Source organism: Salvelinus alpinus, chromosome 1, assembly GCF_045679555.1.
Source record: "Salvelinus alpinus chromosome 1, SLU_Salpinus.1, whole genome shotgun sequence".
Taxonomy (NCBI): domain Eukaryota; kingdom Metazoa; phylum Chordata; class Actinopteri; order Salmoniformes; family Salmonidae; genus Salvelinus; species Salvelinus alpinus.
In genome coordinates, this window is record NC_092086.1 from 101,703,303 (window position 1) to 101,719,905 (window position 16,603).

Consider the following 16,603-nt stretch of genomic DNA (forward strand, 5'->3'; position numbering starts at 1 on the left):
GTTGGATTGATCTTAAGGGATCTGGGTAAGTGCAGGCGAAAAGTAACGGGATTGACTCTCCTGGCAATCTTAAAGGGACCGATGAATCTCTGGGACAGCTTACGAGACTCCACCCGTAGCGGTAAGTTCTTTGTTGAGAGCCATACTCTCTGGCCGGGGTACAGGGTAGGACCGGGACGGCGACGTCTGTTGGCTTGTCGCTGGTACTGCTGTGAGGAATGCAGAAGATTAAGACGGGCCTTCTTCCACGTAAGCCGACAGCGTCTGATGAACCTCGAGGCTGAAGGCACTCTGACTTCTGCCTCCTGGTCCGGGAACAATAAAGGAGCATAGCCTTTATTGCGGGGATATACCAGTGGAGGAGGAGCACAAGGTGTTGTGCGCGTACTCGGCCCAAACAATGAAGGATGACCATGTGGACGGGTTGTTGGAAACCATACATCTGAGGGTGGTTTCCAACTCCTGATTCATCCTCTCGGTTTGGCCGTTGGACTCCGGATGGTACCCTGAAGATAAACTGGCCGTGGCCCCTATGAGTTGGCAGAAGGCCTTCCAAAACCTTGAGGCGAACTGGGGACCTCTGTCGGAAACCATATCTTGCGGAATGCCAAAGACTCGGAACACATGGTTAATCACCAACTCAGCTGTTTCCTTGGCAGAAGGTAATTTGGTCAAGGGAACAAACCTGGCCGCCTTAGAAAACCTGTCGATGATGACTAGGATAGTAGTATTACCATGGGACGGAGGAAGACCAGTAATAAAGTCCAACGAGATATGGGACCAGGGTCGGTGGGGAATAGATAAAGGGTGAAGGAGTCCTTGAGGGCGGAGGTGAGAAGATTTGCCCTGGCAGCACACGGGACAGGCCTTGACGAAAGTGGCAACGTCTTCTCTTATGGTGGGCCACCAGAACTTACGCTGAATGAACTCCAAGGTGCGACCTACGCCCGGGTGACAGGTGAGGCGAGAGGAGTGCCCCCACAGAAGGACTTGGGATCTTGCTGCCTTGGGAACAAACAACCGATTGGCAGGACCTCCCTTAGGACCCGGTTCGATGGCTTGAGCTTGTCTCACGGTATCCTCAACTTGCCACGAGATTGGAGCCACGATCTTAGCGGCAGGAAGAACAGTCATGTCAGTATCTTCTCGAATGGCAGGAGAGTAGACTCGTAACAAGGCGTCCGGTTTGAGATTCTTCGACCCGGGTCTATAGGTGAGGATAAACTGGAATCGGCTGAAGAAAAGAGACCATCGAGCTTGTCTGGAGTTCAACCGCTTCGCCTGCTGGATATACTCCAGATTTTTGTGGTACGTAAGCACTTGAAATGGTTGAGAAGCCCCCTCGAGCCAGTGTCTCCATTCCTTCAATGCCATCTTAACCGCTAGGAGTTCGCGATCCCCCACATCGTAATTCCTCTCGGCCGGGGTAAGCCGGTGAGAGAAGAAGGCGCAAGGATGAAGCCTCTTGTCTTCCCCCCTCTGAGACAGGACAGCTCCAACACCAACCTCTGATGCGTCTACCTCCACCACAAAAGGTTCATCCGCCGTCGGTAGTGTCAGGATGGGAGCAGAGAGGATGCGCTGCTTGAGTCCTTGGAAGGCCGTCTCAGCTTCTCTTCCCCACAGAAACCTTGTGTTGCCACCCTTGGTTACAGCTGAGAGAGGGGCTGCCACCGAGCTGAAGTTCTTGATGAACTTGCGGTAAAAGTTAGTGAAGCCCAGGAAACGCTGAACTTCCTTAACGGACTTGGGGGTGGGCCAATCCGCTACCGCCCCTACCTTCTTGGGGTCCATCTGGACTCGACCGGGTTCCACTACAAATCCCAGGAATTGTACTCGAGAGGAATGGAATTCACACTTTTCCGGCTTAACGTACAAATGGCTGTCTAGGAGGCGTTTGAGCACTTGTCTGACATGCTTAGTGTGTTCTTGAAGGGAGCTTGAAAAGATGAGGATGTCATCCAAGTAAACAAACACGAAAATGTTAAGCATATCCCTAAGCACATCGTTTATGAGCGCTTGGAACACAGCCGGGGCGTTGGTCAGACCGAAGGGCATCACCAAGTATTCGTAGTGACCAGTAGGCGTGTTGAAAGCGGTCTTCCACTCGTCACCGGGTTTGATCCGCACAAGATGGTATGCGTTCCGTAGGTCAAGCTTAGTGAAGACCACTGCTTCCTGGAGCAGCTCAAAGGCTGTGGCCATAAGGGGTAGCGGGTAGCGGTTACGGACGGTTATGGCATTAAGTTCCCGGTAGTCGATGCAAGGACGTAATCCACCGTCTTTTTTGGCCACAAAGAAAAACCCTGCTCCCGCCGGCGAGGTGGATGGACGCATGAGGCCTGCTGCCAGAGCGTCCTTGATGTAGGTATCCATAGCAGCTCGTTCGGGAGGAGATAGGGAAAAGATCCGACCCCTGGGGGGGCAGGTGCCCGGAAACAGGTCGATGGGGCAATCGTAAGGTCTATGGGGTGGTAGTTTGGTGGCCCTCTGTTTGCTAAATACCGGTTTGAGGTCATGGTAACACTCGGGAACTCGGGACAGGTCGATGGATTCTAGAGACTCGGGAGGGGAACTCGGGGAACTAGGGAAGATACAAGTGGCTTGGCACGTAGGACCCCACTGCTTGATAGTGCCCACAGACCAGTCGATGTGAGGGTTATGGCTGTGAAGCCAGGGGTATCCAAGGACGAGAGGGAACTCGGAACACGAGGTTCATCACTTCCTGGTGTTGGGAAACTGAAAGTCGCAAGGGGGTAGTGACACGAGTGACAAGTCCAGATCCCAAAGGGCTTCCATCCAACGTAGTAACCCTTATGGGGTCACTAAGAGGTTCAGAGGGAACGCCATTCTCCTTCGCCCAGACACCATCCATGAAGTTACCTGCGGCTCCAGAGTCTACCAAGGCTTGAAGGGGAAGCTCGTGGTTGTCCCAGGAAAGGGTAACTGGAATAAGCAGGCGGGAGTTGGATGGATGGGAGGAGGTTATGTTTCCCGTTACAGTCCTCCCAGGCCTGCACGGGAGAGTGCGTTTTCCCTGGAGCCCGGGACACGTGGAGAGGAAATGGCCCGGTTTGCCGCAATATAGACAGCATCGCTCCCTTATCCGGCGGTCTCTCTCTGCCTGGGAGATGCGTCCAACCTGCATGGGTTCCGGTGGAGTCAGCGAGGATAAAGGTGGAGACTCGGAGCTGGGACCGATAGGAGCTAGGGTGAGAGATCTACGGTTGAGCTCTCTCTCTCTCAGACGCTGGTCTATGCGTGAAGCCAACTTGATCAGGGACTCGAGGTTGTCCGGTGGTTCCCGAGTGGCCAGTTCATCTTGGATGGTGTCGGAAAGACCCTTCAAAAAACACACTGTGAGCGCCTCGTCGTTCCAGCCACTCGCTGCTGCCACCGTGCGGAACTGGATGGCATAGTCCGTCACGCTGCGCCGACCTTGGCTGAGAGTCAGGAGCTGTTTGGCTGAGTCAGGACCCCTGGTGGGATCTTGAAACACTCGCTTGAATTCTTCAGCAAAGGTAGAGTAGCTGGCACAGCAGGGACTTTGGGCATCCCACACAGCAGTAGCCCAGGCTAGGGCTTTTTCCGACAGCAGGGTGATGATATATGCTATCTTGGACCGGTCGGTGGGAAACGATGAGGGTTGCAGCTCGAAGGAGAGAGAACATTGGGTGAAAAACCCTTTACAAACACTCGGATCACCTGAGAACCGTTGGGGAGGCGGCAGACGAGGTTCAGCCAGGGGGTTAACTGCCACGGGCACTTGAATCTGATGAACTGGAGCAGAAGCGGTTGCAGGGGAAAGTTGATCAGAAATCTGCTTTATGGAAGTCATCATCTCCGACAGAAGTTGAGAATGTCCAGCCAGTAAGGCCTCTTGCTGAACCAGAGCAGCTTCGTGACGTTGGACAGTCCCCTCGTGGTGGGACAGCATGGGAAAAAAGTCCTGGGTACTGGCTGCCTCTGGATTCATTTTAAGGGCTCAGTGCTTCCGTCAGGACCCGGTGAGAGAAACAGTCACTAATAGTCGGCAGAACCCAGAAGATGAGGCAGACTCAGCAGTATTAGAGATGGTGGTTTAATAAAAGGACAAGATCTTCAGGCAAAGAATATAAATCCACCACGTCCAAAAATAAAGCCAAGAGGCACAAAATGGAAATCCTCCAAAATACAAAGAAACTCCACAAAGTGGTAAAAACAGCAGGGAAAAACAAACCTCAAAAGACTACTCAAAAATACACAAGCACTAAACCAGAGAACCTCTGGAAAATCCAATAAGAGAAAAATATGTTCACAACAAGGCTGGGGCTGGGTGCTAACATACAAACACTGAGCAAAGAACTGAGGAACACACAGGGTTTAAATACTAACAAGGGAACGACACACAGGTGCAAACAATAATTAGAGCAAGGAAAAAACAAAAGGTACAAAAAAGGTGCAATGGGGACATCTAGTGACCAAAACCAGAACAGTCCTGGCCAAAACCTGACACTGTCTGGCTGTGTTGTGTGCATTATTTGATAGTGAGGACTGTCTGGCTGTGTTGTGTGCATTATTTGATAGTGAGGACTGTCTGGCTGTGTTGTGTGCATTGTTTGATAGTGAGGACTATCTGGCTGTGTTGTGTGCATTATTTGATAGTGAGGACTGTCTGGCTGTGTTGTGTGCATTGTTTGATAGTGAGGACTGTCTGGCTGTGTTGTGTGCATTGTTTGATAGTGAGGACTGTCTGGCTGTGTTGTGTGCATTATTTGATAGTGAGGACTGTCTGGCTGTGTTGTGTGCATTGTTTGATAGTGAGGACTGTCTGGCTGTGTTGTGTGCATTGTTTGATAGTGAGGACTGTCTGGCTGTGTTGTGTGCATTGTTTGATAGTGAGGACTGTCTGGCTGTGTTGTGTGCATTGTTTGATAGTGAGGACTGTCTGGCTGTGTTGTGTGCATTATTTGATAGTGAGGACTGTCTGGCTGTGTTGTGTGCATTGTTTGATAGTGAGGACTGTCTGGCTGTGTTGTGTGCATTATTTGATAGTGAGGACTGTCTGGCTGTGTTGTGTGCATTGTTTGATAGTGAGGACTGTCTGGCTGTGTTGTGTGCATTGTTTGATAGTGAGGACTGTCTGGCTGTGTTGTGTGCATTGTTTGATAGTGAGGACTGTCTGGCTGTGTTGTGTGCATTATTTGATAGTGAGGACTGTCTGGCTGTGTTGTGTGCATTGTTTGATAGTGAGGACTGTCTGGCTGTGTTGTGTGCATTATTTGATAGTGAGGACTGTCTGCGCATCAGAGGAGAAGGGGTGGATGTTTGTGGAGGGGTGGATGTGGATGTGTGTGGCTGCCTGGTAGAGAGAGAGGGGGTGGTAGAGTAAAGTTTTTATTTCTCTCTTTCTCTCTTTTTCCCTCTCTCTGAGCTGTGGGGGAGAATGGCTAACTCAGTGTGCCAAAAGGATACAATAAAAGGACTTGGCTGCTTTACTTTCATGTGTTTCAGTGGAGGTTGGAGCTATAAAGTCATGCTTCTACTTTAGCAGGATGCTGAAGGATGTAGCTCAGCCTGTTACCGCTCATAGTGTTGTCTTTGGAATTGCATTGTGGTCATGGACTACATGACTGAAACAGCTTGTTTCTAGTATGGTATGCTTTCATTGCAGCAGACCAAACAATGTACTATCTTCTAGTGTACACCAGCTGAATGTACTGTAAAGCTTACATTCCAACCACTTCTTCCTTTCACTTCCCGAGAAACAAGGTCATGGAGCCTTTTACAGTACATTATGTGAACTTCAGTATGTCAGTACAGTATGCAAACTTCTGTTCCGTGTTACTATGATCAAGGCATCTGAACACACTGTATGCAATATACTGTTAGTGAACTATGATGTGTGTGTGTGTGTCCTGCAGGATGGCCTCAGCCCCCTGCTGCTGTCCGCCAGACACGCCCATGCTGATGTTTGTAGCAGCCTCCTGGACTGGGGAGCTGACGTCAACGCGTGTGATAAGAACGGCAGGTAGGGAAGGAGTCATCTGTCAGATCACACGTGCATTCTACTTCATATCTTCATTTAATCATTACAGGGTTGTCTTCAAGCACATTACATTATAATAACCTGATGGTGATGTTGTGGTTGATGGTGATGAGGATGAGGATGATGATGATGAAGAAGAATATGATAATGATGAGTATTGTGATGGTGGTGGTGGTGATGATGATGATTATACTATTTCTGACTGTTTGATACAGGACAGCAGTGATGCTGGCCAGTGAGAGCAGCAGTATGTCTGTAGTGGAGGTTCTGGTCCAGAGAGGAGCTGCTCTTCAGGCTGTGGACTCTTTGGGTCATGACGTTCTGCACTACGCCAAGCTGTCTGGCAGCAGTGAGATCAGGGCCGTCCTCACTGCCGAGTTGCACAGTGCACACTCAGACAGCGGTGAGATAGGAACTGTCTTTAGTACTGATCGAGCCTACTATGAGGCAATTAACCAGACACTAGCAGACTCCTTCAGGCTTATTTTCCCTTCAAATCCATTTGAGGTGACTGAAAGTTATGAAATTCAAGCTTTCGGATGCATGTAAATGGTTGTAACATGAAGCATTGTTCTATTGTTCACTCTGTAAAGTTATAAAAAGAGAGATGCTTTGACTAGAAGAACTTTAGGCTTTTCTTTCCTCCATAATCAACCCAGATACGTCATTGACCTCCTTGTGGTCAAGCTTTGAAATGCAACTTTTCAGTTGGCCTGTCATGCAGAATTTATCCAACACTGCCATCTTCAGGCTGTGTCTTGAATGTTGTTCTTCCCCTCTCTCCTCCCTATACACAGACACCCCAAAGTCCCCCAAAACTCCTCAGGTAAGTTAGGTCAGCTTGTGCAGTCTTTCTATCTTCTTCCAAGCTTTATAACTGCAACCATTAATCATTAAACCTACACACATTTAACTTGATATCAATGTGATAAATGACACCTATTAGTCTAATCAGAAGGAATAGTACACATTAGACAGTCAAACCAACCTCTTTCCACTGTAGTGTTGTCATTGACAACCTTATCTTGAATGAGAGGATAGCTTTGTTTAAACCTTATGTTTCTTTTACGTAATGACTCGTTTTGAAATGCACCTCAAGCAGCATGTATGAGCACGAATATAACAACAATAGCTAAACAGATACATCTTCAGGGCCTTGTTACTCCTCGATAAATACCTTCTCTTTGATCACAAATTCTCCAAATGTTTGATTCTTCTTCTCTTTGACTAACTAACCTAACTAAAAACTGCTGGATCGTTCTGTTGTTTTTGTTCTTCTCTTTATTCCCACTCCTTCACTCACACCTCAGCATGATCAAGTGGCTAGGTTAGGTGGCGATCGAAGCACAACTCCCAAAAAACGAAAAGCACCTCCACCTCCCATTAGCCCTGTGCAGGTAAAGGCATGTCTCTGTCTGTCTGTCAGTCTGTCTGTCATCATGTTGGTCTGCCTGTCTGTTTTTGGTCTGTCTGTCTCCCTTCTGTCTGTTGTCTTCCTTTTTTGGTCCGTTTTGAATGGTCCTCAGCCCTGCTTGTGTCAGATACCATTTTACTCTTAATGAAGTTCTTAAACGTTATAATATGTGTTTACCTTGTCAGGTTCTGTTTGAATTCCCGTGTTTTTTTTTCCGGAGCCTCACCCTACTGTCTGCTGCTTTTATTCAAGGACTCTTGAATTCAGTGCTGCATTAGTGTTGTTTTTCTGTCTGTGTGAGTGTGTTTGTATGTGTAGATAGTAATTACTGTGTCTATGGTGCAGAACGCAGGAGTAATCAATAAGAAATGTAATTCATGTTTCCAAACTTTCTAGATGTCTAGTCCCAACTCTCCAGCGTACATGACCCCAAATGAAACTCCAGTCTGCAGTAAAAGTTGTGGATTTAAAATATTTAATTATAAGGTACATGCACTTACAATCAAGAACATTTCTTATCAGTCATTAGGCCTCTCATTTGGTTGTTTTCCATCATGTTTTATTTTCTGTGTCACCAACTTTTGTTTATGTTGGTTTTGCTCTCTCTCTCTCTCTCTCTCTCTCTCTCTCTCTCTCTCTCTCTCTCTCTCTCTCTCTCTCTCTCTCTCTCTCTCTCTCTCTCTCTCTTCCCCTCCTCTTTCCCTCTCCTATCTCTTTCTGTCAGGAAGAGGAGTTGCGCGGCGTGTCTCAGGAGGTGGAGAAGCTACACGAGGAGAAGTGCATGCTGCTGGAGACCATTGAGAAACTGAAGCAGATTGTGGACCAGACTGTGACTATAAGCCAGACTGAGACGGAGCCGGGGCCGGAGCCCAAGGCGAGTTACATCTACAGCGCAGGCCTTTAATATTTATATATTTATAATTTGCCTGCGCTGCTTTGATCCCAGTCCACTAGCTTTCTCGGTCCCATTTCTCTCTCTCTGGAATCCATTTACACAGCACAGCAGCTCAAAAACCCACACTGTAATCTAGTCAGTTACAGTACAAGTTAACCACCCGCTGCACTACTTTACTTAACACAGTCTGAACTGTTGACTAATATTACTACATGTACCTCAGATATTACTAATGGAAGTGTCATGAGATGTCCCAAACCCCTAACATAATATTCCCTGGTGGTCCAAACCATTGTATGTTAACTGTATAATTGTGTTGATACAGGCAGAGGACTGTGGGAAGGCAGACTCAGCTCTGGTAGTGGCCCTACATGCCAAGATTACAGCTCTGTCTCTGGAGAACCAGCAGTTAGCCCAAATACTCAAGGTATACTCAATATAACTTGTCATCCCAGGGACGTAGATATCCCAATATGGTGAAATATGGTGATATCCCAGTGTGGTGTTTACTGTAATTAGGCCTTCTACCTAAGAAAGATCCACTTAATAAGATCCTAAATAATCAACTAAATCTTGTTTACTTATCTTTCCCCATCTCATCTTTCCTTCTATCTACATCTCTCTGTAGAAGCGTCCGTCTCCCCAGGGAGGTGAGGTTGGCCAAGAGGACTCGTCCCGCCCCAACAGTATGAACTCTAATGCCTCCTACCACATCACCCACAAGTCCCCCAGCGAGCCCCTGCTCCAGCCCCAGGGGACGGAGGAGGAGGACATGTCTGAGGGGTCTGCCCTGGAGCTCAGTAGCTCCTCCCTGAGACAAGAAGAGGAAGAGAGTGGGGAGCGGGGGAAGGGGGGAGGCGAGGAGGAGATCCGACTGCTGAGGGAGACCCTAGGGAGAGTCCACTCCAAACTGCAGGAGACGCGGAAGGAGAACCGCACGCTCCATGCCAGGCTCAAACCTGAGCAGGGGGAGGTGACAGGGAGGGAGGGGGAGATGCTGCTGGAGAGTCTAGCAGAGCTCCAGGACAAGCTGACGGAGACACAGGAGAAACACCAGCAGGCCAGAGAGGAGGTGCTGGCCCTCATGGCACATATTGAAAGAGGAGGTGGTGGAGGAAGTGAAACGACAGAGCAAGAGCTCCAGAGACTGAGAAGCTCTCTGGAGCAGGAAGTGAAAGAGCTGAGGTCCCAACTGGCCCAGTCAGAGCAGCAGAGGGAGAGTGATGTAGGCCGGATCAGGGAGCAGGAGGCCAGGCTGAAGGCAGCAGACGACAGCGGTGATCGGGAGAAGAGCCTGCTGGTGGACCGGTACAAGGAGGCGCAGGAGGAAATCAGGATGCTGCAGGAGGCTCTGAGGGGGACGGTCCCCGTGGAGGCAGCAGCTAAAGACTTTGAGGAGATGAAAGGCGAGCTGGGGAGCGTGATCGATGGGCTGCAGCGCCGCCTGCTGGAACTATCCAAGTCCTACAGTGAGGCCAAGAGTGAACTGAGCTCCACCAGGAACCAGCTGGAGGAGATCCGGGCTGTCAAGTCTAAGCCTGGCAGCCCTGTAGCCTCCCCAGACAAGGAGCAGGCCATGCTGAGAAGCAGAGTAGAGGAGCTGCAGGCATCGCTAGCCGACACACAGAGCAAGTACTCAGCCTCTCTGGAGGAGATTGCCCTCCTGAAGCAAGAGGCTGAGGCTCAGGAGTCAGTGGCGTTATCTGACCACACCCAGATGGTGTCCTCTCTGGGCAGCGCCATCAAGGACTTGGAGGCCCAGGCAGATGCTCTAAGACAACAGCTGTCCCAGAGGACCCTGCAGGTGGACACCCTACAGAACAGACTGACCATGGAGAAGGACCACACACCGGACGACTCTATATCACGGCTGGAGCACGAGCAGATGAGAGAGGGCCTGGAGAAGGAGGAGGGCAACCTGACACAGCTCCTCCAGGGGGCCCTGAGGAAGCAGGATGAGATGGCTCTGGAGGCGGCTGCAGCGTGGCAGGAACTGAGAGAGGGGAGGAGTGAGAGGGAGGCCCTGCAGGAGCTGGCCATCAGCAGGGAGAAGGAGAACCACACTCTGAGCACCAAGCTCAGAGAAGCCCAGGATGCAATCGTTCAGCTGAAGAAACTGGTGGAGGAACATGTCAGCTCAGAGAGAGAGAAGAATAAGAAGGTTTGTTATGTACTGCTTTCTGTTGGTAGAGTGCTTTATACAACGTTCAATGGTAATGAATAGCTCGCAAATTCCCTGGTTTGGCAAAGGAAACACTTAAAGGCCCAGTGCAGTCAAACACGTGAATTTCCTGTGTTGTATATATATTTCCACACTATGATTGGAATAATACTGTGAAATTGTGAAAATGATGATAATGCCTTTTTAGTGTAAGAGCTGTTTGAAAAGACCACCATCAGTCTGTGTTGGTGGGATGGAGTTTTGGCCTGCCTGGTGCCATCACCAGGTGTTAAATTAGTTAATAGACCAATAAGAGAGTTCCAAACCCCTATGCCAATAATAGACAGTTTACAGTTTTCCCCTCCCCACTCAGACCATTCTTGCTTGAGAAATTGCTCTTTGCTAATAAATTAATTTGTATTTCTTTTTGAGCATTTTAATTGAAAGCAATCAGATACTTTAACAGTAAGGTACTTAATTGCTACCGAGAAATGATTTCATATTGAGATAAAAACCTCTGCATTGGACCTTTAAAGAGTTTAGAGAGGTATCCCTCTATTTTGCTTTCTTATGACATTTTGTTTCGTCTTTGGTTATGATAGAAAAGCAGTTTTGTCTAAGCACTTTTATTGATCCCCATGTTTGTGTCTCAGATTGATGACCTGTCGAGAGAAGTGGGGAAATTAAAGGATGCCTTAAACAGCCTATCCCAGCTGTCTTACAGTGCAGGCTCAGCCAAGAGACAGCAGACCCTGCAGCAGCAGCAGCTGGACAACCTACAGCAGCAAGTCAAGCAGCTGCAGTACCAGCTAGGGGTAAGTCATACTCGTTCAAACTAAATATAATATGGCTTATTCAACCAACAATCAGTGTACTGCATTCAACCTCACTCACATAGTATCAGAGACAATAGACAGGATATACCATTTCACACGAATTCCTAAGACTAAATACTTTGCTGGAACATCTGTCAGACAGTTAGAAGCTAACAGTTGGGTGAGTTACTGTGAATCTCTGTACTGTCATGATTAGCCAATACCTTTAGTTTTTTAGAGCCAAGACATCTAATGTCCTGATACAGGGCAGCCTCCTCTGGTCCAAGACATAATGAGTCACAGGCATGTGTGGACTGGGCAGCCACACTGGATCATACTCCCACTGGGAAAAAACTGGTTGAATCAACGTTGTTTCCACGTCATTTCAACAAAAACATTATATGTCATGACATTGAATCAACATGGAAAACTGATTGGATTTGCAAAAAGTCATCAACATAAGGGAATTTCATCTTTTAACCTAAATCCAATTACATGGTGAAATGATTTGTTGATTTCACATTGAATTTACATTAGTTGACAACTCAACTAAATGTACATTTAAAATAGACGTTGAACTGATGTCTGTGCCCAGCGGGCTGCATCTCCCTATCTGTGGCTGCTTCTCACAGGCTGCAGTACACACGGCTTCTTAGTTATTGACCACCCTGTTTCTTTGGAAGTACTTCGATAGCTATGACTAAAGACAATGTAGATGCTGATCTAGAAAGTCTACTGAAGGTTATGCGTTTTTTCTATGTCACTGCTGGGGGTTTGCCTGAATATGCAGTCTTAGTTTTTTATGGTTATCTTTCATAATTCTGAGCAATTTCAGCATGGTTATATAGCTGATGAAGGATATTTCACTAGCTAATTGGGCCGCAGGTAGCCTAGTGGTTAGGAGAGTTGGGCTAGTAATCGAAAGGTTGCTCGTTCGAATCCCTGAGTCGACTAGGTGAAAAATCTGCCAATGTGCCCTTGAGCAAGTTACCTAACCCTAATTGCTCCTGTAAGGCACTCTGGATAAGAGCGTCTGCTATGTGTAAAAATAACACCCTAAACTGTTTCTGCATCTCTTTACTATAGGAGTCAAAGAGGCAGCACCATGAGATAGTGTCCGTCTACAGGATGCATCTCCTATACGCCGTCCAGGTATGTTTTTATGCATACTGTGTACTCTGTATATGATCTCATATTAAACGTTGCAGGTGTAGTTTTAATGTTATGTCACCATTACTTTATTCTTTACAGGGTCAGATGGATGAGGATGTTCAGAAAGCCTTGAAGCAGATTCTGATGATGTGCAAGATGCCAACAGAAGCCAAATTAAGCGTCTGAAATGGAACAGCCTATCTGTTTACTGACCATGCGGGAGAGGAGACTCAAGGAAACTATATCCTTGGTCTCCTAACCTATCTGATCTATCACACTACAGTGCACGTGTGCCCATCAAAAGCAAAGATAATGATAAAACATTTAAATAAAATACATTCTTCATCTGTCTACAAATGATGTCAGAGGGGACCTATAAAGACTTGTTGTCAATAGATTCGACAGCCATCCTACCTTTGAACTAGCAGTGTTCGTTTTGTAATGTTTTTTAGTTTTCTAGTCTGGCTAACACCTAACTCGAAGTCCTTCTGACTTCACAGTCTGAAAAGGCTATTTTGATGTTGTCGGCACGACCACTCACAGCCCCTGAGCGCCGTCCCTTCCAATACAACTGTTGGATTTTCAAATCCAAACAACGTGAGGTCTCAACCCCCCAGGAAAGAAGCCATTTTTGAGAGAACCAATCAAAGCTCAACCCATTTCTGCGCAAATACTGCATTCACAACAGACTCCTCTCCAGACCATTGTGTCACAGCTCTCTTTCGGCTGTGTACCATGTGAGTCGCGTCAGCCAGGCTAATGGTTTTCATGATTTAATCAAAATGACTTTTTAGATCTCTGCATGCAACTTCCAAAATCAACAAAAGAAGAACACTGCTAAACGCTTTAGCGACACTTCAAATTATAAAAGTCATATTTTCAAATATATGCAAGATTTTTCAAGATACATTTATAAATGAAAACAAAGTTTGGCAGTTGTATTTTTTAACAACCCTATTTGGTGGTTTTTGTATGAATTCAATATTGTGTGTGATAACCTAGGCCCTTTTTAGTGTCTGCAATCTGTGAATGCCAATTTTACCCAATTGTGGGTTTTGTCCTCATTTACACTATATTCCCTTGGAGTCTTTTTAACTCAATATGACTTTATGAACCGAATTGAATTTTAAAATAATGAAACCCACCTTTCGTTGCTTCAACAATTATACTTATTGAGCAATAATCCAGTACTTGAAGGGGGATGTGGTATCAGAGCTCTGGGTAGTCTCTCTGAGGACAGAACATACCCATGTGACTAATGCACTTTCCTCATGCTGTCCTCCCGTTCAAACTCTATAGTCTGCAAGAATATATGGCTTCTGCAGATTACCTGTTACACCTTTGTTTTGTGCTAGCTCTTTCTGTGTTGAAGCCTGACAGATGTCTTGATTCTTGAAGGGTTTAAAAGTTATATTGCAGTGTTCTTCTTCCGTCCTTTTGTAATATCATTATAGTGTAAGCTGTATCAGGTAGTCATATAGTTTCTTGATTTTTTGGGGATGAAACATCCATCCATTTCAGTGTTGGTATGGCAGCATGTGAGGCTCTTGGGCTGTTGAGCAAGTTGCTCAGCCTCATTCAATCCATTTCATCCACCTACTTACTATACCTGAGCAGTACAGTATGTATTGTATTGCATTGTGAAATGTGAAATTCATTACGCATAAGTAAGAAAACTCTAATCCTCGGTGACAGATGCTCGTAACATACAGTAAATGGTAGTAGCATCTGTCCACAGACTGTGGGATCTGACGACTAACGAGAAACTTTGTACCGGTATGCAGATTTTTTGTCACTGATCATTTGGACAAATCACAATTTCGCAGGTGCCCACATCTTTCAAATTTCAGAAGGGGAGGGGATATTTGACCCCTAGACTTGCCCGAAACTGGCTGAGATTTTACGTATAGAGGGGCGAAGACTTCGCTAGCCTCGTTAGTACCTTTTCTAACACATCTCCCCCCAAAATTTAAACAAGCATCTGACACAATCACTCAAGATTTTAGTTCCGTGTGTCCTAGATAAGTATGGCTCCAATGTGTCTGTGGTGCTGTTTGTTGTACTGTATTAAGTTTAAATCAAGTGCTGTATGATCTCATTGTAGCCTGGTAAGTGTAACAACTGCACTATTTCAGCCCTTCACTTCCACTGTTATCCTCTACAAATCATGTCTTTTCAACAGCCTAGGAAATCTGAACTCTTTTCAGTACAAGCAACTTTACGGTTGTACAACTGCAATGTTACAAGGAACAATGCAGCAGATGCATCCAATGAAAAATAGCTGAGTATGTTAGTGGGTTGAACACACAGGATTGTCACAATTACATGGAATGTGACATATCTTACACATAGTGTACTCCCATAGAATGATCACTGTGATTGATGTACAATTACATCAGAGCTGTGATATGCAGGATAGCTCCAGATATGGATGACATACTGTACATAACACAAACCCACCAAAGTGCTGTACTTGATGTTCTTATCATACATTTCTGCTCTTAAGGCTCCTCTGATGCTGCACTGTAAAAAAACATTTTTTTAAACCTGGCAGCCAGTTACCTGTAAGTTACTGTAAAAAAATAAATACAATATGTTACCATAAATTCCAAATAAACTTGGGTTTAACAGTACATACTGTACTTTTTTTTAGTTTTACAGTAACTTACAGGTAACGTACAGCTGCCAGTAAGTTACTGTAAAAACGACAGGATTTTTTTTTACAGCTTGTGTTCACTCATGCAGCCCAATTCTGCTCTTTTCTCCAATGGAGAAAAAAAGAAAGACCAATTTGTGGCAAAATATCAGTATTGAGCTGCCTGTGTAAACGCAGCCTAAATGATTTAGGATTATGCACTACATCTTCATACTACTCATTGGAATACATTTAGAAAAGATTACCTTTACAATATCTATCAGTACTTGATCTTTCAGACTAAGTATACGGTAAAGACAGGAGTGAAGTTGTCCTTTTATCGCAGGTCACTAAGGCTGTGTTTAGACAGGCAGCCCAATTCTGATATTTTTTCCACTAATTGGTCTTTGGACCAATGACATCAGATCTTTTCACATCAAATTATTTTCAGAGCTGATCTGATTGGTCCGTAGACCAATTAGTGAAAACAATATCAGAATTGGGATGCCTATGTAAACGCAGCCTAAGAGTTTCTCAAATAACTCTTGTTAATAAGGTAAAAAAGAAGACTCCTCTCTCAATGACAGAGAGGTTAATAAGCGTTGCCTGAATGTTTTAAATTTAGAAAGGGATAAGGAAGGATACATGTCCTTTGTGTTTCCTGTTTTCCAACTTGTTTTTGTAATTCAAACTGATTTTTGTGTTTGTTTGCCAATTGCTTTTCACCCACTTCAATAAATTGTGAATGCCTCGCCTGTTCCCTTATCCATAAATATGGCATTGAATGGCTGTGGTGATGATTACTTTTTATTTCAACCCGCCAGAGAGCGCAAGGGCCCTTGATCAATTGATCATTAATCAATTAGGATGATAGAGGTAATCAATGATGATGACAGAGGGGCTTCTGCCAAACAATAAAGAATGGCTAGGCTCTGATTTCAACACGCACACACACACACACACACACACCACTTTTGGTGATGTAAAGCAGGTGGAAATAATTGCAAAACTAGCTTGTTATTTATAGAAGTTGTAGAGCATTAGATGGATGTTGATATGGGTAGCTGCTTAGGTTACCCCAGGCATGGATAGTTGTGTTTGATAATGGCTATTAGATAAGGATTTATCTCTACTAGCCTGACAGTAGACTGCATTTACAGCCCTGATGACATCCTCCTTTTGTATAAAAGTCTGGACCGTCACAATGCCCCATCTCAGGTCATTATTCACGTCTGTTCCTCTCAGGCCTAGATTCAATCCGTACCGCGGAAGATCTGAGCTATAGCGCAATTTGAATTTATAGGCATTGTTCCCGCATTCGCTGAGACCGCATTCACGGTAAACTGCATATGTCTGCTCAATCAGAAATTACCTTACAATTGCGCTGTAACACAGATCTTTCGTGCAACGAAAAGTATAGCCCTCAGTGTCCAACACTCTTATTAGTATGTAAACCCACCCTGGAGGTTCCGATCAAACCCTTCTGACAGTGGGAAAAGCTCA

General features: G+C 45.9%; 1 protein-coding gene across 1 annotated transcript in view; it reads left to right on the forward strand.

Annotated features, from left to right (window-relative positions):
* LOC139536953 (ankycorbin-like) overlaps positions 1-15,851 on the forward strand; it is an 85,602-nt gene extending 69,751 nt beyond the window's left edge. The window contains exons 8-18 of the mRNA XM_071337720.1: positions 5,904-6,010; positions 6,244-6,431; positions 6,826-6,854; positions 7,339-7,425; positions 7,839-7,928; positions 8,167-8,320; positions 8,667-8,764; positions 8,966-10,498; positions 11,152-11,313; positions 12,400-12,465; positions 12,565-15,851. Coding sequence (XP_071193821.1) covers positions 5,904-6,010; positions 6,244-6,431; positions 6,826-6,854; positions 7,339-7,425; positions 7,839-7,928; positions 8,167-8,320; positions 8,667-8,764; positions 8,966-10,498; positions 11,152-11,313; positions 12,400-12,465; positions 12,565-12,651 — 2,601 coding nt within the window. The 3' untranslated portion in view covers positions 12,652-15,851. The remainder of the gene's footprint in view (positions 1-5,903; positions 6,011-6,243; positions 6,432-6,825; positions 6,855-7,338; positions 7,426-7,838; positions 7,929-8,166; positions 8,321-8,666; positions 8,765-8,965; positions 10,499-11,151; positions 11,314-12,399; positions 12,466-12,564) is intronic.
* Positions 15,852-16,603: the final 752 nt, after the last annotated feature.